Source organism: Fukomys damarensis, unplaced genomic scaffold (assembly GCF_012274545.1).
Source record: "Fukomys damarensis isolate Sample0158 unplaced genomic scaffold, DMR_v1.0_HiC HiC_scaffold_22, whole genome shotgun sequence".
Classification (NCBI taxonomy): Eukaryota; Metazoa; Chordata; class Mammalia; order Rodentia; family Bathyergidae; genus Fukomys; species Fukomys damarensis.
Window position 1 is genome coordinate 11,500,370 of NW_022900934.1, and position 26,201 is coordinate 11,526,570.

General features: G+C 45.9%; 1 protein-coding gene across 1 annotated transcript; it reads left to right on the forward strand.

Annotated features, from left to right (window-relative positions):
- Positions 1–8,433: 8,433 nt before the first annotated feature.
- On the forward strand, positions 8,434–25,574 carry B4galt5 (beta-1,4-galactosyltransferase 5). The gene is made up of 8 exons (XM_010618234.3): positions 8,434–8,568; positions 12,686–12,799; positions 14,613–14,737; positions 15,783–15,899; positions 17,894–18,081; positions 18,852–18,974; positions 23,810–23,911; positions 24,927–25,574. The coding sequence occupies exons 1-8, from the start codon at positions 8,451–8,453 to the stop codon at positions 25,072–25,074; spliced, it is 1,035 nt and encodes a 344-aa protein (XP_010616536.1). The 5' UTR covers positions 8,434–8,450; the 3' UTR covers positions 25,075–25,574.
- The last annotated feature ends 627 nt before the right edge of the window (positions 25,575–26,201 follow it).

A 26,201-nucleotide genomic window follows, 5' to 3' on the forward strand; every position in this document is an offset into this window, starting at 1 on the left:
TGAGAGTTTTTCCAGGCCTCTTCTCATTGTAGTCCAGTAGCCACTTTCCTGTGTTGTGCACATAGGTGGCTCGAGATTGGCCCCACTAGGCTATTCTCGGAGGAGAGGGTGGGGCCAGGGAAATGTGCAGGCTTCCTGTGAGCCTTCCACTCAGGGTGACTGCAGGGACTGTGTCTTGTTTACATGACTTCATCCCCAGAGAGGAGGGCAGTCTGGGCACATAACACACGGGTAATGAATGTTGAGTGAGTGCATGCGTGCCTGAATTACAGTTTGAAATATTTATAGGAGTTTTGTGTCTCTGTGACTGGTGCTTTGTGTCTGTCTTACTTTTAAGAGATTTTTAGGACTTTTCTCATCCTCCCCTTGTGGAAATTCTAAGTCCAGCAGAAAAGTAAGTAACCTGTTTATCCCTGCACTTGTAAAAAATTTAACATCAGCTCTTTATTTGGGGAAAACATTACAAATCTAGAAAGACTTTGAAAGACTACTACAGTGATTACACAGCGTGTATTCATGAGTTCTAGCATTTTACCACATTTCTTTTATAGATCAGTACATAAACCCATGCATGTGCATACACACACCTTTTCTGAGCCACTTGCAAAATAAAGCTTGTAGATATTTGATAAATATTCATCTCCAAAGAGTAATGGCATTCTGAGTAATCACAGCACTGTGGTTACGCTTAAGAAATTAACATGGATTCAGTCATATCATCTGAAATACATTCCATGTTTAGTTTTTTTTCTCATTATTGAGTTTATTGGTGCATTTTAGGTATACAGTACAGTTACAGTCATCATTGGGGTCTTGTACCCTCACATGACAGATCTGGGTTCTCATTTTTTCCTCATACCCCTGCCCTCCCTTCACCTCCCATCCTCCCTATTTACAAATACTTTGTTTCCATTTTTTCCTTTTCTCATATTTTTTCTTGTTCCTTATTTCCTTCCTTTCCCCTGTACTTCCTACTTCCCCATACACCTTACCATGTTTAGTTTTTTTAGTCTCAAAATCTTTTATTTTAGTCTCCTCTTGTTTTCTAATCAGAATTTAATGAAAGCTCATCCATTATCTTTCGTTTGTCTGTTAAATGTAGCACAGTTCCTGTTTTTTTTGTTTTTTTAGTCCAGACCAGTTGTTTGTAGGGTAACCCTGCATTCTGGCATTATGTTCTTGTTTCCTCTTAAGTAGGCTGGCAAGACTGTTACGTAGGCGGTGTTGGATCCTCTCGTTCCCGTCATAGTAGGAGGCACAAGGCGTGGGTTGCTGTAATGTTGAGGTTGCTGAGTTGGAGCATTTGGTGAGGAGGGCCTTGCCCGAGTGAGTCTCTCCTCTGCAGAAGTTACCTTTTTTGCTGAGAGATCGACATGGAATATGTGGGGTGAGGCCCTACACTGTGTTGCAAGACCGTGTTTCCCAGTCCCCTTTGGCCGAGGGATTAAACGTGATTGATACTCCTGCCGTGACTGTCTCGGTACCGTAGAAGACAGCTGATGTGGTTTAAATCTGGAATGTCCCCCCAAGTCCTGGCGGCAGGACTTGTGAAGGTAATCGTGGGGTGCTGCAGCTGGGGTGTAGCCTGGAGGGGGTGTCCCCCCCCTCTGGCTCCCTGCTTCTCTCTCTGCTGCCTGACTGCCAGGCCCTTCCACCACGCTGTTTCTGCCTTGGCGCCAGCCAACTCTGGACCGAAAGCTGCAAACATGAGCCCAAGTGAGCCTCCCTGCCTCTGAGTTCTGTGTGTCGGCTCTGTGTCAGAGATGAGGAAGGTGACTGAGACAGCAGACCTAGACGGAGTTGCTTCGCGGTTCTTTCGTTCTTAGAGTATATCCTGCAGTGACTGTACCGTCAAGAGTACTGCGTTCAAAAGTCGCTTGAATTATTTTTTGTGGGTTGTATCTTCAGATTGATTCACAAAATTAGAATTTTAGGATTTTTTTTCCTCTTTCTTTCTTTCTTTCGTTTGTTTTTTTGGGACAGGGTCTCACTATGTAGTTGAGACTGACCTGGAACTCACTATGTAGCCCAGGCTGGTCTTCAACTCACAGCGGTCCTCCTGCCTCAGCCTCCCAAGTGCTGGGATTACAGGGGTGTGCCACCACTCCCAGCTCTCTTTTTCCCTTTCTTACATACAATTTTTAAAATGTGAAATATTAAAAAGTGTATTTAGGTCTTAATCCTGTCCTTATCCTCTTCACCCTTCTCTAGATCATACATAGCTTCTGGTTTACCCGTCTATGTTTCTTTGTGTAAAAACATGTGAATACATATAAAATTTCCCCTTCTTTTTTTCCCTTTCTCTCTCCACCCCCAATGGGGGAGCCTTTGCCTTGTCTCCAGCACTGTAGGTCAGTGGTGCCTGCCTGCCTTGGACGTTTACATGCAGGGCATCCTACCACACTTGCTTTTGCTCGGCTGATAATAGGGAAGGTTCATGAGGTTGCGCACAGTTCCATTAATTTCTGTTGCTCTACTGTCCCTGCAGATCGGGGTAGCCTTGTCACCTGATCAGGCCCAAGAACATCCCCCAAGGAGGAGATGAGGACCCTAACTCACCCACAGGGAAGAGATTGTAGGTGACTTGCGTCTGTGTGCCTCCGTGCGGAGTGAGAATCGTAGAACATTGTCTGGGGAAAGCTGCATTTGAGAACTGGTGACATTTTCTTAGGAGTAGGTTTGTGCAGTAAAGCTGGCTTAGTGTAGAGTGTTTGGGGCTCTTCTCAGAAAGGCGTAGGGCTAATGCAAAGTAAAGAGAAAGGTTTGACATCTCATACGTACACCTCCCCAAGCATGGTAGAGCTCAGAAGACCACATTGTGAATTTTCACAGTTCTCACTCATTTATTTTCTTACATGAAAAAAACCTTACTCATTTGCCCATATGGTCATTGTGCACCCTCTGTGTCCCAGGTGCCCTGCTGACCACTGGGGCTAAGCACTCAAGGGAGTGGAAGGGGCACCCCTAGCCCTGTGCAGTGACGTGGGGGGCAGTCTTTAAAACGTGTAGTATGTTAGAAAAGTGAGGCTGAGAGGGCAGTTGTATGTGGGGTGTTTCTGCAGGTGTGGCACGTTCTGGGACACGGGTTGTAAGGTGTGTCAGAGGGGCTGGCTTTCTTTTCTGCTTCTTAGCCTTCCCTTAATTACCAAGCTGACTGTGGCAAACATCAAGGGTGTGCACGCTTAGGGTTAAAAACTGTAAACTGCTTGTACATAGGAAGACCCTTGCTTCTTTCTTGACCTCTGCATTCACTGCGTCACAGTATTTTATTTTGCTCCTAATCTAGAAAGTCAGATTTCATTGTTTTGTGAGGAGTTTTTGTGAGTCACAATCATTCTTAATGTGTGTATTTGAGTAAAAATTGTGTTACCTGCTTCCCAGGAAGGTGAGGCTGACTGGAATTCTAATGGAGAAGGGAGAGGCTGTCTTCCTGTTAGCAGCCGTGGTGGGGAGGAAGAAAGGCTCTTGTCTGTGGCCAGAGGTAGAGATGCAGCTCTATTCCTGAAGTGCTCCAGGTAGAGCCAAGCCCCAAGGAGGCTTACGCTGGCCTCTGGGTGGAAATTTCCCATTGTGTAAACATGAATGAGGCTATTACGGTTATGAGAGATTCTCATAATAATGAAATAATGAAAGTTAAAATGGATTTTTACTAAGCTCAAATGTGTGTTAAATATATTCTTTTACCAGTTCTCACAGTGCATTATAGTTTCTTGTTCAGTTGTTTCTGTGCATTTCATATTCTGGGTTGTCTCGCCCATCCCTGCTCTCCAGACCTAATACTATACACTGAACAGGAGGTGCTCAACAGCAACTTCTTCAAACAGTACAGGATTTAACCACTCTACTAATTTAAAATTGGGTTTTTAACAGCAATTCAGCTGCTGTTAATGGGACCGTGTTATTGGAAAGTACTGCTTTCAAAATTCACTGAAATGTTACATTAAACCTAGAACAAACACCTAACTATTTTTGTGGGGGGTACTGTGAATCAAACTCAGGACCTTGTGCTTGCGAGGCAGGTGGCGGAACCACTGAGCTAAATCCCCAGTGGAACACCTAACTTCTTTGTCTCACCCCTAGGGTTTTCACTGAACCGTGTAACTGTGGACAGATACCTGGAGGGCTTCACTTCTTATCTAAAGTACAATGCTGAGATGACAGCACTTCTGTAAGGAAAAATGAAGCCTAAAATGGCTACACATTGGGGGGCTCAGGGGAGGTTTCCAGTGGACATTAAGTCCAAGTCTTCAAGGTCTCAGCACAGAAGTACCTCCTCCGTCTCAGTGGGAATAGCTGGCATCACGAGGTGATCCTGGCACCCAGCCACTGTTGTGTGCTGTGGTATAAATGTAGACTTCCTCGAGGGCTGTGGGAGACTGATAAGCAGCTGAGGACTGCTGCGAGGATAGGTGGCTCGGGTTCTGAGGGGGCTGCGGGAATCTCAGGTGAACCTCCAGTCTGCACTGGTGACAAGACGGCTTCACAGAATGTAACTTATAGATGAGCTCATTTAAATTGAAAGAGACCTGTGTATGCATAGGTGACTTCCTTTAGGCCAGAATTATGGGCTGAACTTAGAACCGAGGCTTTTTTTTCCAGTACCAAGGATTGAACTCAGGACCTTGCACTTGTGAGGCAGGCACGGTGCCACTGAGCCAAGTCTCTGGCCTGCGCCAAGACTTTTAATAGCTTGTGCAGTCCTCCAGCTTGATCTCTGTGACCAATCGCATATGCACACAAGAGAAGAGAAGGTAGCTTAGAGCAGCATCACTAATAAGCTTAAGGGGATTTCACCTTCGGCAACCCTAATAAGAATCAGTAATATAGTATGACTGCTGTTTACAGTAACATTCAGGAAATATCAATTGAATACCTAACCAAGCGATGGAAGTTTTAAAGTCTGCTAATGGAAATAATCCCGAACAATTTCCTGAAATGAGCTCTGCGGAGAATCACTTGATGTTACTTGTTATTATGCAGGGGGAGGTTCTGGTTTGGCAAATGGTGGGTTAAGTAACTGAGCACCACTATTCTGGGGATTTCTGGCCTTGAATTATGTGTATTGTGAATCTCTAAAAGGGGCTCAAGCTGACAGTTCTTTTGTAACAGATGGAATAAGAGGCTGCTGGTGGCTTGCGTGTGTCTGGGCTCATCTGCCTGCACCTGGATGGATGGATCCCCGTTGGCGTGGGCACCCCGCTTTGTCAGTGCAGCCAGCAGGGATTCAGAGCGAGTATCAGGACAGGGAAGGAAACTGGGTAACCGTGGGGGAGCACATAGAAGTGGGCTGTCAGGTGGGTGGGGGTGGCTGGGAAAGGGTGAATGAGAAGCTGGGGCGAAAAGTGACTGGGAAACATTCTTGTCCCGGCCCAAAGTAGAATTTTCTTTGCAGATGGCTGTGTCTTGCAGATTGTCCCTGTGTTCTTGGAAGTCAGTTCCTGGTAGTGTGGAAGTATTAGATGGTATTAAAGAGTGTTCTTTAAAATTCGGTCCAGTCCAAAGTCTGTGAAAGTGATTATTTCCTTTTGTTTGGCAATGTTTATTTCCTTGGTCTTCTTTTTCGAAGCCATTGTACTAGTTCCTGTGGATAATTAGACAAGATATTCATATGTGGTCTGTGTGAATTTATTAGTTGAATAATAGCACTAACACATGAGACATTGTTAGCAAACTGAGATGTAATGTGATGCAAACCATGCTTTTGGTTGTCTATTCAAGAAAGACGAGCATGGTGTGGAAGCTTCCTCCCAGACTGTGGGCTTGAATTTGAAGACTGATAGGATTTGGACAGCAGAAAGAACAGTCCCACCACAGGTCTGTAGCAAGCTGGGGTGGAGGCAGAAGACACAGAAGCTTTGGAGCAGAGCCGAGGCAGCATCTGGCAGCATTGTGTGGGAGATAAAGACTTAAGAGCCAACTCCTTAAGAGTAATTATTTAAGGGCTGGGGATTTAGCTCAGTGGTGCCACTGCCTGCCTCGCAAGTGCAAGGTCCTGAGTTCGATCCCTGGTACCCCCTCCAAAAGGATGAAAAAAAAAAAAGTATTTGGACAACCTGAAGACCAAAAGTTGGCTGTAAATTGGATTCTCTTGCTGGCCTCTTAGCATCATTATGGGGAATGAGAGAAGGAAATTGGCCATTTAGTCTGTGATACAGGCTGCTTACTCTGTTGTGTAGCCCAAGTTCGCTGGAGCAGTGGCCCTCGGGCCAGTGGCGTTAGTGTCACCTGTGAGCTGGGTACATAGTGGACATTCCTAGATGCCACTCAGGCCTGCTGAGTCAGAGTCTCTGGGCACGGGGCACAGCAGCCGATTGCAGAGGCTCTTGAGTGGTGAGTGGCATTGTGTGCAAAGGCTGCCCTAGAGGAGTCTTCCAGCTCGGTCAGAATCCCCGAGACGGGAGAAGATTTTAAGAAGGGTGGGAGCAACCGTGTTCTTTGCAGTATCGAAGGCCGTAGGGAATTCTTTGCGGCACCAAACTAAAAGTTCTACACATGATGTTTAATAAACACTTGTTTATATATTATTGATGACACCTGCTGTAGTCCTCTGTTGGGAGATGAAGATTTCAGAGCTGTGGGAACGCACATAGCCCAAATGATGATGCCATGAGGAGTCTGATATTAGGCTTAAATCTTACGTTTAACAGTTTTTAGGGACCGTCCACCTTCTGTGACCTGACACTGTGCTCTGTGCTGGAAATAGAAAATAAGATGTTGCTCTAGTTTCATAGGCTCCACAGAATTTTGTATATGGGGGGGAGTTTTGAAACTGTTTTCCTTAGCTTTTTCTAGCCACTAGATAGTAGCATCTGATCTGTTCTCTGTGTCCGGAGATAAGCATGTGGTTGTCTTCCAGTCAGTGTAAAGCCTAATTTGAAACCACTACCTCTTTTTTTTTTCTTGTGGTGCTGGGGATGGAACCCAGGGCCTCCCATATGCCAGGCAAGTGCTCTACCACAGGGCCCCACCCCCAGCCCATCACGACCTCATTTCTGGAAGCACCGAACCCTGATGTGTAGCTCGTAGAGATAGAGTTGAAATATTTTGAAAGACAATGTCCCTGTTTCAGGTTAGTCGTCTAGGGTTTTCAATACTGAGGAGTTATACTAGTTAGTTGGTTTTTCCTCCCATCCCCCAATCACCATTACTCAAACACCGTAGCTTGGAGAATAAAGGAAATTGCCTTTGAGTGTCATCATTCATCCAAATTCAGTCATCATTTACTTCTCACTATGTATACGGCACTGTTAATAATAGAAATCCACAAGTTATATGTTGCTGAAGAGCCAGAATTGACAGCTCAAGGCCATGCTTAATGAGTGTGGAGGAGTAGCCTGGGTCTGTGCTAGCCAGGCTGGAGATCAGCAAAGTGCTTAGAAGATTCCACTTTCAAACACACCGGTTTGGATTTGTAAAGGGGCCGTTCGTGTACGACATCCCCCTTTCACAGGGAAAAGTGAGTCAGAATGACTGGCTAGAAGGCTGTATTGTCAAGCCTTAGAATTTCTTGAAAATAGCTGGCATACTGTTTGAGATTGCAAATGGAACAGACACAGTTCTGTTCGGATGTGTTTGTGAGCTTCCAGTTTTTTATGCTAGAGATTTAAGGGGCAGCCAAGTGATGACAGTCAGTGATTGTCAGGTGGATCTGAATATGAATTTGTTCCAAGGATGTATAATTGACACTCAGACCATGCTGCTTGCACTTTCCTCACTACTGTAGATATTTGGGCTGGTAGGGTGGGGACTCAGGACTCTGACACTCTGTGTTAATCTACTTTTTCTCTCCAGACCCCCTCAGTGGTTAAAGCTTTAGTCTACCACTTTAAAAAGATTGTTCAGAACAGACTAGATTTCAGTGTCTCCAGAAAGAATGGTCTTGTCAGGCGTGGTGGCGCACGCCTGTAATCCCAGCACTCAGGAGGCTGAGGTGGGAGGATCACAGTGAGTTCGAGGCCAACCTGGGCTGCATGGTGAGTTCAAGGCCAGGCTGAACTACACAGCGAGACCCTGTCTTACAAGGAAAAAAAAGGAACAGAGTGGTCTGTGATTTTGTGTTGTTGGAGAAGGTGAACATAGAGCAGAACCCTCTTTAAAATGTTTTAATTGATTCATTAAAGTTTTTCCCATTGTCATAGTGCTAGAAGAAAGATTGGGTATCCGGAAACCAGGTGGAATATAATTTTTGAAGTTTATAGCTTTTCTGGATCTGCCAATGACAGAATTTCCCCTGAGTCCTACTAGCTACCCAAAATGTTAGTGTCCTGAAAGTATTGACTTTGGTATGAAAAATGAAGATCAGGCTTCCTAAGGTTTTAAAGGTGAAAGAGGTTTTACAGTTCCAAAGGGAGAAAAGGAGCCCAAAGTTTTGTGGTAGATTTTGTTGTGGTTGCTGTTGAGTTGACCTCTTCTGCTGTCTTCTGTTTTCCACAGTGAACACCTACCTCTTCATGATGCAGGCTCAAGGCATCCTGCTGCGGGACAACGTGAGGACCATAGGCGCTCAGGTGTATGAGCAGGTGGTTCGCAGCGCTTACGCCAAGAGGAACAGCAGCCTGAACGACTCAGGTATGTTCTTAGTAAAGAGGCGGTAAAATGGCTCTTCCCAAGAGAGGTAAATTTGGTTTGAATAATTATTTTCAAAGAAAAAATCATATTGTGGGGAAGGAAGGTTTGGCTGTATGTGACTTCAGTACTGAAATGAAAGCTTCTGCCTAGTGAGTCTTCTGCTAACAGTATGTGAGTGGTGGCGGGATTGCATTTTCACAGCTGTTCTTTCACAGGGAGGTAAAGGGTGTTTTGCACAGTACTCTTACAGATACCCCTTTCAGAGCAGTGGCCACCAGTATCTTGCCCCAGTGGGCAGAGGAAGCTTATGCTTATGCTCCAATAGAACAAGAGCACCAAAAGCTGTTTGTGGAGGGAATAATGGCTTTTAATCTCAGGAAATATATTTCCTGGTAGGGCCTCTCTGTGCTCACTGTATGGCTTAACACTGTGGGTCTGCTTGTTTAGTTTTTGAAAACACACGTCAGGGGGTGATGGGCAGCAGTCATAGCCTGTGATGTCTCGCGTACCTCATAATCTGGCCCAACTCTGCTGCTCCTGTTGGACCCACTTATATTTGTTCAACCCAGGAGGACTTCACCCCCATTGTTCATGAATGCTTTTGTTGAAATTTAGCAAATCTCCATTTCATAATGATCATGTAATCTGGCAACAGTTTTCACAAACTAATTACTAAAAAGCAACTTCTGGAAGGGAAGTTTAGATGATCACCTTGGCCTTCCCTCTCGGCCAGGTGTGATGTTCATCCTCTGGCTTATTCTCAGCTACAAAGTTGAGTTTGCATTACAAATGCCTGAGGTAATCAGCTTAGAAAAAGCCATGCTTTCTGAGGTTTCAGTGCATGCGTCCACTGGTTGCTTTTGGTGCTGTGATTGAGTAGCAGAGCAAAACTGCATACTTTTTGGCCATAACTCAAAAAGAGGAAATGGCCTGGTTCCTCTGTTTCCTCAGAGGACATGGCCCAGTGTCCTCCAAACCTACCCAGCAGAACTACACTTAACAGCTAGATTTTTTTTTTCCCCCTGAGAGATAAGAGACTTCTCCACACTTTGTCCTGCTGAGTGCATAAATAATACCCTCCTCTTCTCTGCCCAGATAAAGTGACAGAATATGCAGGTGCTGGCTCCAGGAGGTCACAGGCCAGTTTCCTTTGCACGGAGAGAGAGGGATCCAGTTAGAGATGGCCAGGAGGGATAACAAGCCCCGAGATGCGTATTGTCTCGTGGTATTCCCTCCCCTCTGTTCCTTGCTGCAGAGGGCCACTACACACCTCTCAGAGAGAGATGGCCATTTGTGACACAAAGGCCCCTCTATCTCCTCACAGCTGCCTTTGAAGATAAGCTTTGTTCTTCTCACCAAAATACATGGCCTCTATGATTTGGTCCCCAGTAGCAAACAAACCTAAGCTCATGGACCTGAGTCTGGTGACAACCTGAAGTCCTCCCACCAAACCTCACCCTCTCGAGTTTCCGTCACTTCCCAAGAGTGCCAAGTTGGGGACCAGACCTTCAGCACATGGGCCTTTGGGGGACCCATCAGATCTAAATAATAGCAGGTGTGTTTTAAACTGTTGGGCCAATCATTGCAACAACAGATCCAAAAGTAGACATGTCTGCCCCTGTTGCACCTTTAACTGTGGCCTTTATTGTAACATGAGTGTGAAGGACACGGAGAGGAAAGGACTCCGAGGCAAGGTGTAGATGGTGTGCTCAGTGTTGTGGCAGGTCTTACTGCTGACCATGGTTCTGACTCCCTTTGCTTTGCTTTTCGGGTGCTGGGGCTTGAGTGCATGTGTGTGGGGCCAGCGCCCTACCATTGAGCTCTCCACAACCCTCGACTAGCTACATTTATATAGACTACATTGCAAGTTCCTCAGCTCTAAGATAAAGCTGTTTTATTTCTTCTAGAAGTGAATGTAAGTATTTTCAGTCAGAAGATACTCCCTGTGCAGTGTGCACGCGTGTGTGCATGCACTTTGCAGTACTGGGATTGGACCCATGGTTTTCACACTGAAAGACACCCCGAGCCTTTTATTTTTCATTTTGAGACAGGTTCTTGCTGGGCTCAAACTTGTGATCATCCTGCCTCATTGTCCCAAAATGCTGGATTTCTAGACGTGCATATGCCACCATGCCTGATTCATGGGTGGTTAAAAAAAGTAATTTCTGAGATTCCATTTTATTTAGCACCCAAGATTTACTATTTGTTTAGCTGAGGATAACATACTTTTCTGTGGTTTCCAAGCCTGTTATTTAAAAAAAAAAAAAAAAGTACATATTTTAAAATAATCTTTCTTTTGTAGCAGTCCTCTCCTATTAAGCTTTAAGATTGTAGTTCACTGTAAAGTATGAAATTTCTTTGCAAATTTTTTGAATGAGATTTACTCAGTGGTGCTTGGAAAATCAAGGGGAAAGCTTTGCCTCATAAAGGGAAGTTAGAGCCTAGAAGTGACCACAACCTAATTTGTCAGTCTTGGCCGATTTATCATCAACAAAGGACTATAGTAGCAAACTGATAAGCTTTTCATACTTTGTTTCTCCTTCTGAGCTCTTTAGACAAATTGTGGTCACTGCTGGAATAAATTGCCTGAGCTCTAAACCATACCTAGGGTAAAGAAATATTGGCAGTTCTTAAGTGAAGTCTGAGCATATTTTTGGTGTCCTAATTCATCGTGTGTGGTGTTAGATCTGCACACAGGCCCCATGCGCATTGTTTACTGGATCCCGGTGTTATCTCCCTCCCTCTAGTACAAATAAATATGGGGGAAGGGAGCAGAGGTGGAGTGGCTTGGTTGTTTGACTAAGCCCTGACCCAAACTTTTCTCTAATTTATGGTTGTCTTAGTTACTTTTTCATTGCTACAAAATACTTAACACATACATGTTAAAGGAGGAAGGGTTTATTTCAGCTCACAGTTTGTAAAGGTTTTAGTCCATAGTCAGCTGGCTGCAAGGCAAGGGCAGCATGGCAGAAGGGCATTCAGGGAAGAAACAGTTCACGGCACGGCAGGCAGAGGGCAGCAAGCAGCAGCAGGCATACCTTCTTTCTGTCTGCATTCCATTGAGGCTACAAGCCTATGGATTGGTGTGACCCACACCCAGGGTTGGGCTTCCATTATGCACACCCTTACTCCTAGTATCACACCCTTAATCCGTCTTTGCACACTACATCCAGCTGCCTCTGAAGAACCTGACCTATGACCACATGAAGCTTTGTGACTTCTCTCCTAGGAGATAGTCACCTCTAAATGTGCTGATTCTTCATAATTCACAGATATTTGCCCTGATAACATCTTTCAAGTATGTTTAAATGTCCCTTTTTTTTCAGATAGAAAGGCAAGTGTTTGGTCTTTATTCAAATTTTACCTGAGACTGCTGGCCAGCCTTTTCCAGTGCCTGTTCAGTCTTGTTCTAGAGAGACAGAAGCAATTTCTAGGACAGTGATGAGAGGTCCCAGGTGGCATCTGCATAGCAGACATTCAGGAAAGGGTATGGGAGGATGAGAGAACACAGGTGCACAAAGATGTCTTTAGAGGAAGCATAGTGGGGAAGGGTATGGTGTTGGCTCATAGTGATCATTTCCTATTAAACAGACAAGGTAGTTGCTCTTGGAAAAAGTGTTAACTTCTGTCTACTTTTCTGTTCTGACTAGTACTTCTGTAAACACTGAATTTTAATGTGACTCTTGGAAGATGAGGGGATGGGAAGGAGGCAGTAAGAGGAAGGGGAGTGACTCCTTCATCTCCCGTAGAGGGAAGGTGACAACAGAAACGGGTGACCAGTTCCATAGGCAAATGGAGATGGGTACTCAGTATCCGTGCTAACAGTTGGCCAGAAGTGGGGAGAGGAAATGCTGCTGTTGAAATTACACTTTAATTATACAGTTGACTGTAAACTAAGTGCATAGAAGCCCATAACACTAAGAATGGGAAGGGAGCCCTGGTTACAGCAGTGTCCTCCACCACTGTGTTTCCTGATGAGTTCGGATTTTCAGGGACAGTGCAGAGGCCTCCAGTGCCTGCTCCCTGCAAGATGGCACAGTGGAAAAGTTCTCCGTGGGAGGCGTAGGAGTTGGAGATTGTTGCACAGTCTGAGTCGCCTCTCCCCTTCCCTATCTAGATTACCCTCTTGACTTGAACCACAGCGAGTCCTTCCTCCAGACCACAACATTCCTTCCTGAAGACTTCACCTACTTCGCAAACCACCCCTGCCCGGAGAGGCTCCCTTCCATGAGTGAGTAGAGCTCCAGCTCATCCTCCTGTGCCTGGAAACGAGTTTGTCTTTTTGCTGATTGAAATACAGGACAGTGTACTTGCCATCTGTCGGTCTACCTTCAAGGGAGAATATAAACAGCTCTCTGCTACTGAAAGCAGAGCCTGCAAGAGTCACTTGTGTCCTGGCTCCTCTTCACCAGCTCACTGCCTGTCCTCTTGGCTCTATTTTCTACTGTTTTGCTTTGGACCTTAATTATAACCTGGGGCTGGAAGGTTGTCAGGCAGCCAGCTTTGTCTTTTTAGTAGAAATCTTTCATTGGTTATAACTGATTTGATATGATTATGATTTGATATGGTAGAAGTTATTTTCTAAACAAGATGCTGGATTGAAAACTTTTGGGGAGGGCTGGGGATTTAGCTCAGTGGTTCGGTGGCCTGCCTTGCATGCGCAAGGACCCGAGTTCAATCCCTGGTACCCCCCAAAAAAAACTTTTGGGGAGATGATGGGGATTTAGCTCAGTGGTGCCCCACCTGCCTTGCAAGCCCAAGGTTCAGAGTTCAATCCCTGGTACCAAAAAAAAACTTATGGGGAGCTGAGTGTGGTGGCACACTCCCATAACCCCAGCACTCAAGAGGCAGGATTACAAGTTTGAAGCCAACCTGGGCTTTATATTGAGTTCAAGACCAGCCTACACTAACTATAGAGGAAGACCCTGTCTCAAAATAAATTAAATTAAATTAAAACTTCTGGATCTTCTTCTTCTTTTACTTTTTCCTTTTGGAATTCTGTATGGAATTTAAAACACTGATTAATTTTCATACATTTTCTATATTTTTGGGCTTCTTAGTTCTGCTCCTTTTTTTTCTCCCCGTTTTTAAATGCAAAAGGCAAATCCTAAATTTGCAGTGTGTTTTGTTTTGTTTCATTTTTGGTACCAGAGATCAAATTTGGGACCTAGTGCTTGCAAGGCAGGGGGCAGCACCACTGAGCTAAATCTCTGGCCCCGCTTTTTTTTGAGACAGGATCTTGCTTTATATATATGTCGTTCAGGCTGGCCTTGAACTCACTATGACCTCTCACAGCAGTCCTGCCTCAGCAGTAGTGCTGGGATCACAGGTGTACACCACCATACCGAACTCAGAATTTGCTTTATGTTTAAACATAGTGAAAATGGAAGTGTTGGAAACAGCCATGCATGGTGTCTTCACGCACTCTCATCCTTGAGAGAAAACTGATGATATGGCTGTGCAGCTTGGCTGGGAAGACTTTTTTTCATTTGTGTGTTAAACACGCACAGAGGCCTTCCCTTTAAAGTCAGCCTGGACCTGTATTTATATGTAAGCTTATTTTGGGAAGGCTCGATTTGGGATTAGAAAGGCTTTTGATGGCCCTAAAGGAAATGTTCTCAGGTTATCCTTTCCCTAGCATGCATTGTCATGGTTCCACTTGGCTAGAGTCAAAGACTAGTGTTGGACGTGATGGGTCAGTGCACCTGACTTTCTGGTCAGTGAGTTAAGAGATACAGTGCATTGGGCCTAGCTTCAAGAGCATGCTGGCGTGGCCCGAGCTGGCTGCTTTTCTCCTCCTTTGAAAAGTTTAACTTCTCCTTTACTTAGTCTTAATTTCTTTCTAGACTCTAGGTAGAAATGACTTTAGAGTCTTAATTCCTTGATCTCTTCTTTACCAGATGATCCTGATATATTGAAATGCAGAGGGAGGGGTTCCCATTCCTGTTAAAGAGATGAAGAAGGATTGAACTTCTCCTGAGAGTAAAACCCTCTACATGGTGGGAAGTCTATTGTTTTTCTGACCTCTTAACCTCCTTTTCCAGAGGGCCCAATAGACATAAATATGAGTGAAATCGGAATGGATGACATTCACGAGCTGTTCTCCAGAGACCCCGCCATCAAGCTTGGAGGTCACTGGAAGCCTTCTGATTGTGAGCCTCGGTGGAAGGTAGGGTGTGGGTCATCCCCGACGTCCTGGAAAGCCTGTCTGGGGTTTGCCATTCTTCTGAGCCACCCAGATTTGCAAATTGGAATGTTTGGTAGTTTAAACTCTACCACTCGTTTGATAGAAGTCTTTTGGAGAAGTAGGTTCCCCGAGGTCTCATCTGGAGCCACAGAAATTTACTTCATTGTGATGATGAAGACTTCACCATCCAAGCGGGAATATTAGCAAAGCCAGGGATTGGTTGTTCTCTAGTGACAAATGCACAAATCATCTCCACGAAGTCAGTACTTCTCACTGGTCTTTGCTGGTTACTGTGAGACTAGGGGACAAAGCGGTTATGTAGCTTGACACTGAGGATGGCAGGAGAGGAGCTGTAGTGTGGGATCAAGCTGAAGTCCACTCTTTCAACAAGTATTGATCAGAGTGCTTATTCTGTGCAGCACCACTGTCCTCAAAAGGGAAGGCACCTGGAAATGGGATGAAATAGTCCAAAGCTCTCTGGAAAGTAATTTTTGTTTCTGTTCTGCTTTACTTTAGCTTCCTGAAGTTACGTTACAAAAAGTCTCCTATGAATTAATTATCAACAGTGCCTGGCACAGAGCAGTTGTTTCCAGCCCAACACTGTTTGACCGTGAGCCCCTAGGAGCATGTGCAGGACATGCTCTGTAGATCTGTAGTCCCTAGATGCTTTCACAGAGTAGTATGTATAAAACTGTATAATGTGCAGTCTGCATACAGTTAAAAGCTTGTATCAACTTATTTGTGTGTTTGCTCGTCTACAGTTGTCTTTGAGCATTGGATCACAGTGTGGAAGGTGTCTTCCTAGGGTTGTGGTCTAGAATGGCTTCATTTAGGTCTGCAGTGTGCAAGGCATCGCACACGTGAGAGTAAGATGTGCTTAGTTCCGGGTGGACTTTCCAGCGTGGGTCTGCGTTAGAGGACATGGAGGACCAGCCAGCCTCCCGATCCACTTTGCAGGGGTGTCCAGCTCTGAAGCAGGAGGTCAGAGGACTAACTGGGTGGCTTATTTGGCTGTGACCCACTCTAGGTGGCCATCCTTATCCCCTTCCGGAACCGGCACGAACACCTCCCGGTCCTGCTCAGACACCTGATCCCCATGCTTCAGCGCCAGCGCCTGCAGTTTGCATTTTATGTTGTTGAACAAGTGAGTGGTCCTTTTTTTCTGGTTTCTGTTCTGAGGCAGCAGTTTATAGAGTGCTGCGAGCTAATCCATCTTCCTCGTGAAGAGCAAGTAAGGCAGAAATCTTGAGTTGCTCTGGGGTGAGAGGGGAGCAGAGGTGGCTTTCTGCTGTGGGTGTGAGATGTTGCCTGGTAATTTTGAACACAGGATAGAACTTTGTTTGAGAAAAGGCCCTGTGTAGGCATTTTGCTTGTGCCTGCTCTGGTTGCCTTTAGGCTCCCAGCCGGGAAATTTCCCCTAAGGTTAGGAGGTGTACCCAGTTCACAGGAGGTGGAGGTTCTGCACCAGATCACCAGACATGGCCTCCTATGCTTGTTAATTAATCACATGGCCTGGGGCAGTCGGCTTCTCTAAGCCTCAGGATTTGGTTTAGCTTTAATCTTTTTTCCCCCTCTCTGGATACTGAGGATCAAACTCAGGACCTTACACTGCTTGCAGGGTAGGCATGGAGCCACTGAGCTAACTCCCCAGCCCAGTTTAGCTTTAATCTTAAAAGTTTGGGGATTGAAGGTGGGCAAGGCAGATTCTATCCCCCTCCCGCCCCCAGCCCTGTGTGGTATTCTTGTGTGGTCTAGCTCTAGTTCACACACTCATGTTACTGACCTGGCATCTTCTAAGTCTGTGATCCTTGAGCTTGCAGATATTGTTGACAAGTGAAAGGTTTGCAAATTACCCTGACTCCCAAGTACCCACTTGCAGTCTTGCCTGCAAACCACTTCTAAGGCTCACTGCCTGTGCTGCTGCTGTGTGGCCACCTCATACCAGAATGAAGAAAAAGAGCCCAGCACCACTGTCCTCAAGCGAAGGAACCTGGAAATGGGATGAAATAGTCCAAAGCTCTCTGGAAAGCAATTTTTGTTTCTGTTCTGCTTTACCTTAGCTTCTTGAAATTATATTATACAAAGTCTGCTATTAATTATCAAATATTTCTACTTGATTAAATATTCCTTATGTCTGTCCCAAGCTGGGGGACACTCGCAATTGGCAAGGGTGAATAAATGTTAGCATTTAAATCAGATAGGCTGTTAGCAATGGGACCTGGTCTCCTCGTGAGCTGCCAGATTCTTTGTCAATAGGTAGGAGTCCCTGCTATGCTAAGAATGAAATGTCCTTCAGAATAAAATGAGCCAAAGCAAATAGAGAAAAACCTTTCTACCTACTAGGTTTGTTTGATGAAATATTTCCAGATTGGTTGCTATCGCAAAGACGGTGACTTGCATGGGCTGGGGATTTAGTTCAGTGGTGCTGTACCCGCCTGGAAAGCACAAGGTCCTAAGTTCGATTCCCGGTACTGGGAAAAAAAACAAAGTATACTTTGAGCTGGGAATGTAGCTCAGTAGCACCCCACCTGCCTGGCAAGCACAAGGTCCTGAGTTCATTCCCTGGTACTGGAAAAAAGAAAAACAGTGAGTGGCAAGTAATGGTAATGTGTTAAATAAAAATAGGGCCGGGGATTTAGCTCAGTGGTGCGGCGCATGCCTTGCAAGCACAGGGTCCTAAATTCAATCCTTGGTACCAAAAAAGAAAAGAAAAGAAAGAAAGAAATGGTAGTGTTTCCTCTTCCCCTCATTTTCCTTACATCCTGTTACATGGTGGACTTTCCACACTCAGCGGCCCTGGGAAAGAAGAGCTTGTGTTTGTTACTACTTTGATTTCTTAAAAAAAACCAAGGCTGGGTGATGATTGATTTCTGAGTCACAGATTGTGTTTTTAATGAGTAATGCTGGAGACTTATTCACAGGTGCCCAGTGATTTTTTAAATATGGTTCTACTAAGCTCTTCTTTTGATGTGAGGGCAACAGAATTTTTGCTTCAAGAATCTGTCTATAGTTTTTTGAGATAGGATCTCACTATATAGCCAGACAATCCTCTTGCCTCAGCTGCTCGAGTGTTGACATCAGCATACACCACCACATCCAGTTTAAAAATCTTTTTAAAAAGAGTTTTTCTTCCTTTAGGTTGGCACTCAACCCTTTAATCGAGCCATGCTTTTCAATGTTGGTTTTCAAGAAGCAATGAAGGACTTGGATTGGGACTGTCTGATTTTTCATGACGTGGATCACATACCAGAAAGTGATCGCAACTATTATGGGTGTGGACAGATGCCCAGGCACTTTGCAGCTAAGTTGGATAAGTATATGTATCTGTGAGTATTTTTTTTTTTTTTTTTTTTTTTTTTTTTTTTTTTTTTTTTTGGCATAAAAGATGAGAGATACAAAGGTGAAATGCAAATTAGCTGCAGCCCAAATATCTTATCAACTGATGAATGAATAACCAAAATGTGAGGGGCTGGGATTTAGCTCAGTGGTTCCACTGCCTACCTTGCAAGTATAAGGTCCGAGATCAATCCCTAGTACAAAAAAAAAAAACCCCAAAATGTGAGATATCTGTACAAGGGAATACCATTTGCAATAAAATGGAGAGAAGTGCTTACAGGTGCTACAACATGAATGAATAAACTTTGAAAACATTGGGCTAAGAAGCTGGGCACAACGGTCACATGATATGATTCCATTTTCTGTATATACAGTGTCCAGTACAGGCAGATCTATGGAGACAGAAAGCAGATCAGCAGCTGTCTAGGGCTGGGGGCGCGGTGCCGTAGTGATTGTCAGTGGTGCAGGCTTTGGGGGATGATGAGATACGATGATGAACGTTGTGATTGTACAACTCTGTGGATATACTGAACACCGTTGAATTATGTACTTTAAATGAGTGAATTGTATGGTATGCCGGGTATATCTAAGTGAGCTGTTGTTAGAAATCAGCTAGGAAAAATTCCCTTAGCTCCTTTGGTGGGTACAGGTCAGCACGAGGGGCCACGTGAGTAGAGCATAGGGAGTCTTGTTACGTGTCTAGGAGGCCACATGTTCTAGAAGAAGTCACACAGGGGCCTCATGCTCTCTCTTCTTTCAGGCTTCCCTATGCTGAGTTCTTCGGGGGCGTGAGTGGCTTAACGGTGGAACAGTTTCGGAAGATCAATGGCTTTCCCAACGCTTTCTGGGGCTGGGGTGGAGAAGACGACGACCTCTGGAACAGGTACTGCCCAAACCCTGCCCCCAGAGATGCCTGAGGCTGTGCCAAGCAGCTGTCCAGTGGGGTGTGTAGCTGTGTCCTGAGCCACTTTTTTTGTCAGTTCAGTGTGCGTGTGTGTGTGTGTGTGTGTGGTACTTGGATTGAGCTCGGCCTTGCGCATGCTAGGTGAGTCCTCTACCACTTTCAGCTCTCTCCCAGCTCTGAGACAGGCTCTCATTGTTTGTTACCCAGGCTGCTTCGAAGGTGCAGTCCTACCTCACCGCCCCGCCTCCCGAATAGCTGGGATTATAGTGTGTACCACACACCCCTTCCTTACTAACCACTTTTCTTTTTGGTACCGAGGATTGAACTTGGGACCTTGTGCTTGCGAGGCAGACAGCGGCACCACTGAGCCAAATCCCCTGCCCACTAACCACATTTTTAAAGGTTAAAAGGAGGTGAAATTCATTTTGGTCTTATGATACAGATAGTAACATATCTGATCCATGATGTCTAAAATAATGTATCTGTGTATGATTAATATAAAGCACTGAGATATTTCACACTCATTTCTTTTTTACTAAGTGTTTGAAATCTGGTGTATGCTTTATATGGCAGCATCTGCCCCTTCTCAGTAGCCACCCTGAACAGAGTAGCTCCCCAACGTTCTTTGAGTGGATTTTAGAAGCAGCTGGGTAGTTTTCTTTTGTGATAGAGATAAGAATATTTGGAGTCAGAAATTATTTTTAGGGGATTTAGCTCAGTGGTTCTGCCACCTGCTTCATAAGCACAAGGCCCGAGTTTGATCCCTGGTACCAAAACAAAAACGTGATTTTTATATATTTAAAAATTTATACAATACGTGAATGTTAAAATGCATTGTCTACAATGTGAATCCTGAAAAATAATGTTAATTACCATTTCAGTGAGTTTGTCTTAAAGGGGTGGTAAGCAAACAGTAAGCTAACATTTGTTTTTGGGGTTTTTTTTTTTGTTTTGTTTTTTGAGACAGGGTCTCACTATGTAGTTGAGACTGACCTGAACTCACTATGTAGCCCAGGCTGGTCTCGAGCTTACAGTGATCCTCCTGCCTCAGCCTCCCGAGTGCTGGGATTACAAGCATGTGCCACCACGCCTGGCTAACGTTAGTTTTTTAACTCCGTAAAATAGCAGTAGCGTAAATCTCAGGGTTGTCAAAATCAAGAGAGAGGACATCTATGTGCCTCTTCGTAGTGTCTGGCGTGGGACAGTGCCTGGGAGCTGCTGTTTGTGTCAGCATTAAATCCTCTGGGCACGGGGTGCACGGCTCCTTACATAGCAGCTCCCTGGTGTGTGTAGTCTTTTCCCACTCGTATAGATTGTAACAGTGGATGTTCTTCTGCCCGGTTTTTACTCGTTTGTATGAAAAATCCCTAGAAATGAAATATGGTCAGAAAATAATCATTTTTAAGATTCTTAAGCTATATTATAACAGAGTGCTCCCCCTCCTACCATCAGTGATACCTAAAGTTTACATTTCACGAGCATTCTGTGTACAAACTGCATGTGGACTCTTGGTGACAGTGCACAGATTTAACCACGCCATCCCGCGAGGCTTGTGTTACACAGCTGTGTGAACAGTCCTGAGTGTGCATGGTGTTGTGTTTTCACAGAGGAATAAATGGTAACCTATAAGGAACAAATGTAAAATAATTTAATTCCCACCATATATCTATTTGCTTTCTAGCCTGGCTTTTCTTTTTATTTATTTATTTATTTATTTATTTATTTATTTATGTATGTATTTATGTATTTATGTATTTATGTATTTATGTATTTATTTATTTATTTACAGGGGGATTTTTGAGACAGGGTCTCACTAGGTAGTTGAGAATGACCTGGAACTCACTATGTAGCCCAGGCTGAGCTGGAACTCACAGCAGTCCTCCTGCCTCAGCCTCCCAAGTGCTGGGATTACAGGCGTGCGCCACCACACCCAGCTCCTAGCCTGGCTTTTAAAAAGAAAGTATGAGTTGGTTACAAGTTAATAATTTGCTGGTCAGCGTTCAGAAGATACAAAGGTGTATAAACCAAAGGGCCTTAGTCTCATCCCCATTGCCGTCTGTTTTATTCCCAGGAAGTAGCCCTTTAACAAGCTGTTTCTTCCTGTTCACCTCCAGACAGCTTGAGACAGGTGTCATCTGTGCATGCCCCACACGCAAGGGATTGAACTCAGGACCTGTGCTTTCGAGGTGGCGTGGTGCCACTGAGCTAAGTCCCCAACCCGCAGTATCTGCATTTTTAGTAACAATTACCCAGATACACAGTGCTTCATTTTACTCCTCCTTTTGATGAACATCTAAGTGTTTATGTTTTTTAATATCCTTTGTTCACATGGACAAATTTTTTTAGATTAAATTCCTAGTTGTGAACTACACAGGCAAAAAATATATACACTTTTAAATTTGGATTTTTTTTTTTTTTTGGCAAAATCCTTTTCCCAGTTCTGACCAATGTTGCGTTACAATGCCTATTTGCCTGGTCTCTTTTCTCTGTCTTTTATTTTGGAGGAGGATTGTGTAGGTGGGGTGAGTGGTAGGGATCAATATATATATATCACTTTTTTTTCTTTGGTACCAGGGATGGAACTTGACTACACTTGCAAGGCAGGTGGCTAGACCACTGAGCTGAATCCCTGGCCCACAATATATCTTTTTTTTTTTTTTTTGGTTATTTGAGACAGGATCTCACTATGTAGTTCACCCTGCTCTGAAACTCACTGTGTAGCCCAGGCTGGTCTCAAACTCCCAGCGATCTTCCTGCCTCAGCCTCCCAAGTGCTGGGATTGCAGGCATGTGCCACCACGCCTGGCCAAAGCATTTAATTTTTTTTTTTGGTACCGGGGATCGAACTTGGGTCCTTGTGCTTGCGAGGCAGGCAGCAGAACCACTTAGCTAAATCGCCAGCCAATATATCAAATTTTAAAAGAAGAAAACACAAAGCAAAAGCCTTAGTCCTAAGGTTTAACGTTGAGATCTCATCCATACTAGGCTAGCACTGCACTGCTGAGCTGTGTCCAGCGGGACCATTTTCTCATGGCGCACAAACTACTTCACGCTCTTTCCCAATCTGATGGATGAAGACAACATTGTTTTCCGTATACTCCTGGACGAGTGGTCCTTGGGGCCAGGGGCACCTCCAAAGCTGTGTCTCAGCTCTCCTCACTCCCAGGCAGTGCCCAGCCCAGCAGAGTCCCCAGGTGCGGGGGGCTGTGGCTGTTTTTCTCCAGAACCCTGCACATTCTCACGCAGACACAGGCATCCCACCTTTGTTAGATTTGAGCAAGAGCACAGTCTGATATGTCAAAGTCAGGTCCCATCAGTGGCCCATCTGCCTTCCTGTATTAATTGTCTCTTAGACCCAGATGGAGTTGCATTTAAGCCCAGCTTGGAAAATCTTCCTTTTACTAACACCCTTGAGGATGAGTAGCCTAAGTGCCACCTCTGAATTCTACTGCCCAGTAGTGACTTTTCATGATTTGTGTGGTTGCCTGTGAAGATAAGAGCCACATCACATAAAGTCGTTCATCTTCGTGGGGAGACGGAGGCCTCAAGTTAAGAAGATGCATTGTGACCTGGCTGGATTGTTTTGTCGTAGGTTGTGGAAGGGCAGGTTCTGTGAACCGGTGAGGGAAGTGTAGCCAGCCGGAGGGTGTGCAGGCACACGGCTGTGTGTCCCACATCAGGCCTCACGAGTTTGGTTTTTCCTCTTACACTGTCTGGTATGTTGTAGATTTCTTTAAACTTGTGAACTTACTGGGAGGATAAACAATTTGAATGCTTAGGTGCAGAGGAATTTGTTCACCCGGGAGTTCCTTGGCCTTAGCACACACAGCGTTTTGGCCCAGAATATTCTGTTGTGAGACTGACCTAGTGGCATCCCTGTCCTCTGCCCACCGGATGCCCGTAGAGACACATGCGTGCGTGCACACCTATTGTAGCAGCCAGAAATGCCTGCGCAAAGTGTCTTATCCCCTCACCCAGGTGACCACTGGTTCAAGTTAAACAGCTGGCTAGCTACAGGAATTGTACGGAAGGTAGATGTTTCATTTCCACTCCAAGTTCAAATTTTTGCCTCTGTTTGCCAGTTGTTCCTTCTAGGCTGTGGCTGTTCTTTGATTGCAGCTCTGCTGGTTGGACTTTGTCCTCACTTCTGCTCATTTCTACAGTTCAAAACATTCCCAACATAATTTCCAGTTAGGGCTTTTTAAAAAGTAGAGTGAAGTTGGGCATGGTGTCGCATGCCTGTAATCCCAGCCCTTGAGAGGCTGAGGCAGGAGGATCGCTGTGAGACCAGCCTGGGCTACATAGTGAGTTCCAGGTCAGTCTCAACTACATAGTGAAATCCTGTCTCAAAAAATGAAAACAAAACAAAACAAAAGTCTGAATTCAAATATTTCTAAGTATTTGTGGTTTTTCTCTTCAACCTTTTAAGTCCCACAACTAACCCCCCCAAAAAGTTCATATTTGTTTGTATTTTAATGAATTTGCCCCGACAGGTGTTTTGAAAGCAGTCGGCTTGTATTTTCCTTGTTATATTTTCTTAACGTATCTGATTTAATTGAATCACAAAACTGATAACAAGTGCAGGGAGCATAAGCGTTGGGATCAGCTACTGCCAACTTTTGTGGTGTCTGGCTGTCGTGGTGAGAGAGTGACACGTTGGCCTCCAGCACGTCCAGAGCTGTAGGAGCGGGGTGAGGAAGCTTCTGCTCTGCTTCATGACAGGGAAAGCTCACAGCATGTCTCTTAGGCTTTGGTTACGTGGGAAAGGTGGGAGAGGACTTTTGTCTAAAAGCCTGTTCCCTTGGTCTTGGACAGGGTACAGAACGCAGGCTATTCTGTGAGCCGACCCGAAGGTGACACAGGGAAATACAAGTCCATTCCTCACCACCACAGAGGAGAAGTCCAGTTTCTCGGAAGGTTGGTACGGTTCACATGCTCCCCTTACAGGTGTCCTCTGCATGTTCACTGTGTGTCCCAGTGTCTCAGTGCATGTTAGAGCTGACAGGGATTAACCACACCGCCTGTGTCTGCTTGTGCTGTGGTGAGAATTTTGGTCTTTGGTGAGAATTTGGATAGTGAGGTCTCAGGGAAAGTCCCTTGCTTGCTCTCTGTCCCCATCCCAAGTGCATGGTCTTTTGCATCCGGGGTTGCTGGGGGCATTCACTCTGCCTGCCACCCTCCCAATACAGGCAGTGTCCTGAGCTTCATGGTGCAGCAGCTGCTGTGTTCTGCCTTTTCATCAGCCGCCACATGAGCCAGAAAATGTCGCTGTGTGTTCACAAGTGACTTTGGCAAACTGTGGGGAGAACTGTTATCCAGACAGGCTTTGCAGGGGGGGGGTGGGGTCCTGGGGATTGAACTCAGGTCCTGTGCTTTCAAGGCAGGCGGCAGAACCACTGAGCTAAATTCCCAGCTACCAGACAAGCATTTCTGTTTTTGTTGTTTTTTTGATTTGTTTTGTTTTTGGAGACAGGGTCTCACTATGGAGGTGAGACTGACCTGGAACTCACTGTATAACCCAGGCTGGTCTCGAACTCACAGCGATCCTCCTACCTCAGCCTGAGTGCTGGGATCACAGGCTTGCGCCACCACCCCCGGCTTTAAGCCAAGCAATTCCAGTTGCTAAACCCTGCCTGTGAGATGGGGAGGGCACCAAGCACGTTCTGTGTGCTCTGTGGTCTGCCCTGCTGTAGTCTCACTTCCTCCCCACACACTTGCTGACCATGGCCGAGTCCCTTCACACCACTGAGCCTGGCTGGCTTCTCCTCGTGGGGGCCGGAGGGGCGTTTGATGTGGAGAAGTAGTAAGTGAGGCCGCTGGCAGCCATAAGTCCTGGTTGGGCCTGCCAGCCTGCCCCATCCTCTCAGGGCTTGCCCCAGGCAGCCCTCTTCCAGGAACGAGCACTCAGCCCCCTCTGTGCTTGGCCTCCCAGGTACGCCCTGCTGAGGAAGTCCAAGGAGCGGCAGGGGCTGGACGGCCTCAACAACCTGAACTACTTTGCAAACATCACGTACGACGCCTTGTATAAGAACATCACTGTCAACTTGACACCCGAGCTGGCTCAGGTGACCGAGTACTGAGGGAGAGAGGCGTGTGGGCTTTGCCATCGCCACCACAGACGTAGCCTGGTGACCCGTCGGGGTCTCCACAGGAAGGGCCGAGAAGCAGAGTCTAAGGAAGGATCACAGGGTTCCAGGGAAGACCGACACAGCACCCGCACAGACGCCATCGCTGCAGGGCCGCTGGGGCCGAGGGGTCGTCTCTGGACGCCCTCGTCAGCGCTGGCTTTTTGTTTCCATGAGACAGACGTCTGTCCTGCTGCCCTCTCCCCGTCTCCCCACCCTAGCGTCCCATCGGCACCACACTCTCCAGAACCCATGACGGGACGCTGGGAGCCGCCCTGGGCCTGGCTGGGCCGCCACTGCGAACACCTTTGGAGCCCGGGCAGCCCGGCCTGGCAGCTGCGCGCCAGGAAGCGCTGGAACTCCGCACCTCCGCACCATTCTTTGCATCTCCGGTGTTCTCTGTTTTTTGTTTTTTTTTAAATTACTTGCTTTGGGAGGGGATTGAGGGTGGAAGGGAGGGATTTGGGAATGATAAATAGTAAATATATAACAATCACTTCTTGAAGAAGTATAATTGTAAATAAGCCATGTAAAATGCCTTTTTTAAATTTAATTTTATAGCTGGCTCCAGTTCAAAGTGAGGATTTATACATTAGATTGCATATTTGGTTGGCAAATGCAGGAACTCAGTTAAAATGCAGTTGAAGAGTCTCATCTCCCAAGTGGCTGTCACTTTGAAAGGGACTGGATGCGGAGCTTGTCCTCCCCGGAAGCAGGCCTCTCCTCCCTCCTCCCTTCTTCCAGGAAGGAGTCCTGCTCCTGCCTTCTGCTGCGGCCCCTCCTCCCTGTGGCCGGGCACACTTGTCCCCCAGGCCTTCGCTAGCCCGGAGTCCACTGCTGCGGGGTGCACCACCGTCCCTGCCCGCATCTGAGCCCTGGGGCCCCTGTGTGCCATCCGGCGCTCTGGACTTCAGTGTTTTTCCCTTACCCTGTGGAGCTGTCCAGTGTCGGAGCTGTGCCTGAATGACCAGCTGGCTTCAGCGACTCCTTTTTCCCTATTGGTTTCTGGGAAGATTGTCCAGTTACTCTGTCTAGGTTTCACGGAAATGAGGAACGATTTTGCCAGGGTGCAGGTGACACTT

What these genes read in the sequence shown, in the direction of transcription:
- B4galt5 (XM_010618234.3), top strand. Translation starts at nt 8,451, where the DNA reads ATGATGCAGGCTCAAGGCATCCTGCTGCGGGACAACGTGAGGACCATA. An exon ending in CAGCAGCCTGAACGACTCAG is followed by an intron (nt 8,569 to 12,685) that starts GTATGTTCTTAG and finishes TTCCCTATCTAG; the next exon opens with ATTACCCTCTTGACTTGAAC. An exon ending in CATTTTATGTTGTTGAACAA is followed by an intron (nt 15,900 to 17,893) that starts GTGAGTGGTCCT and finishes TTCTTCCTTTAG; the next exon opens with GTTGGCACTCAACCCTTTAA.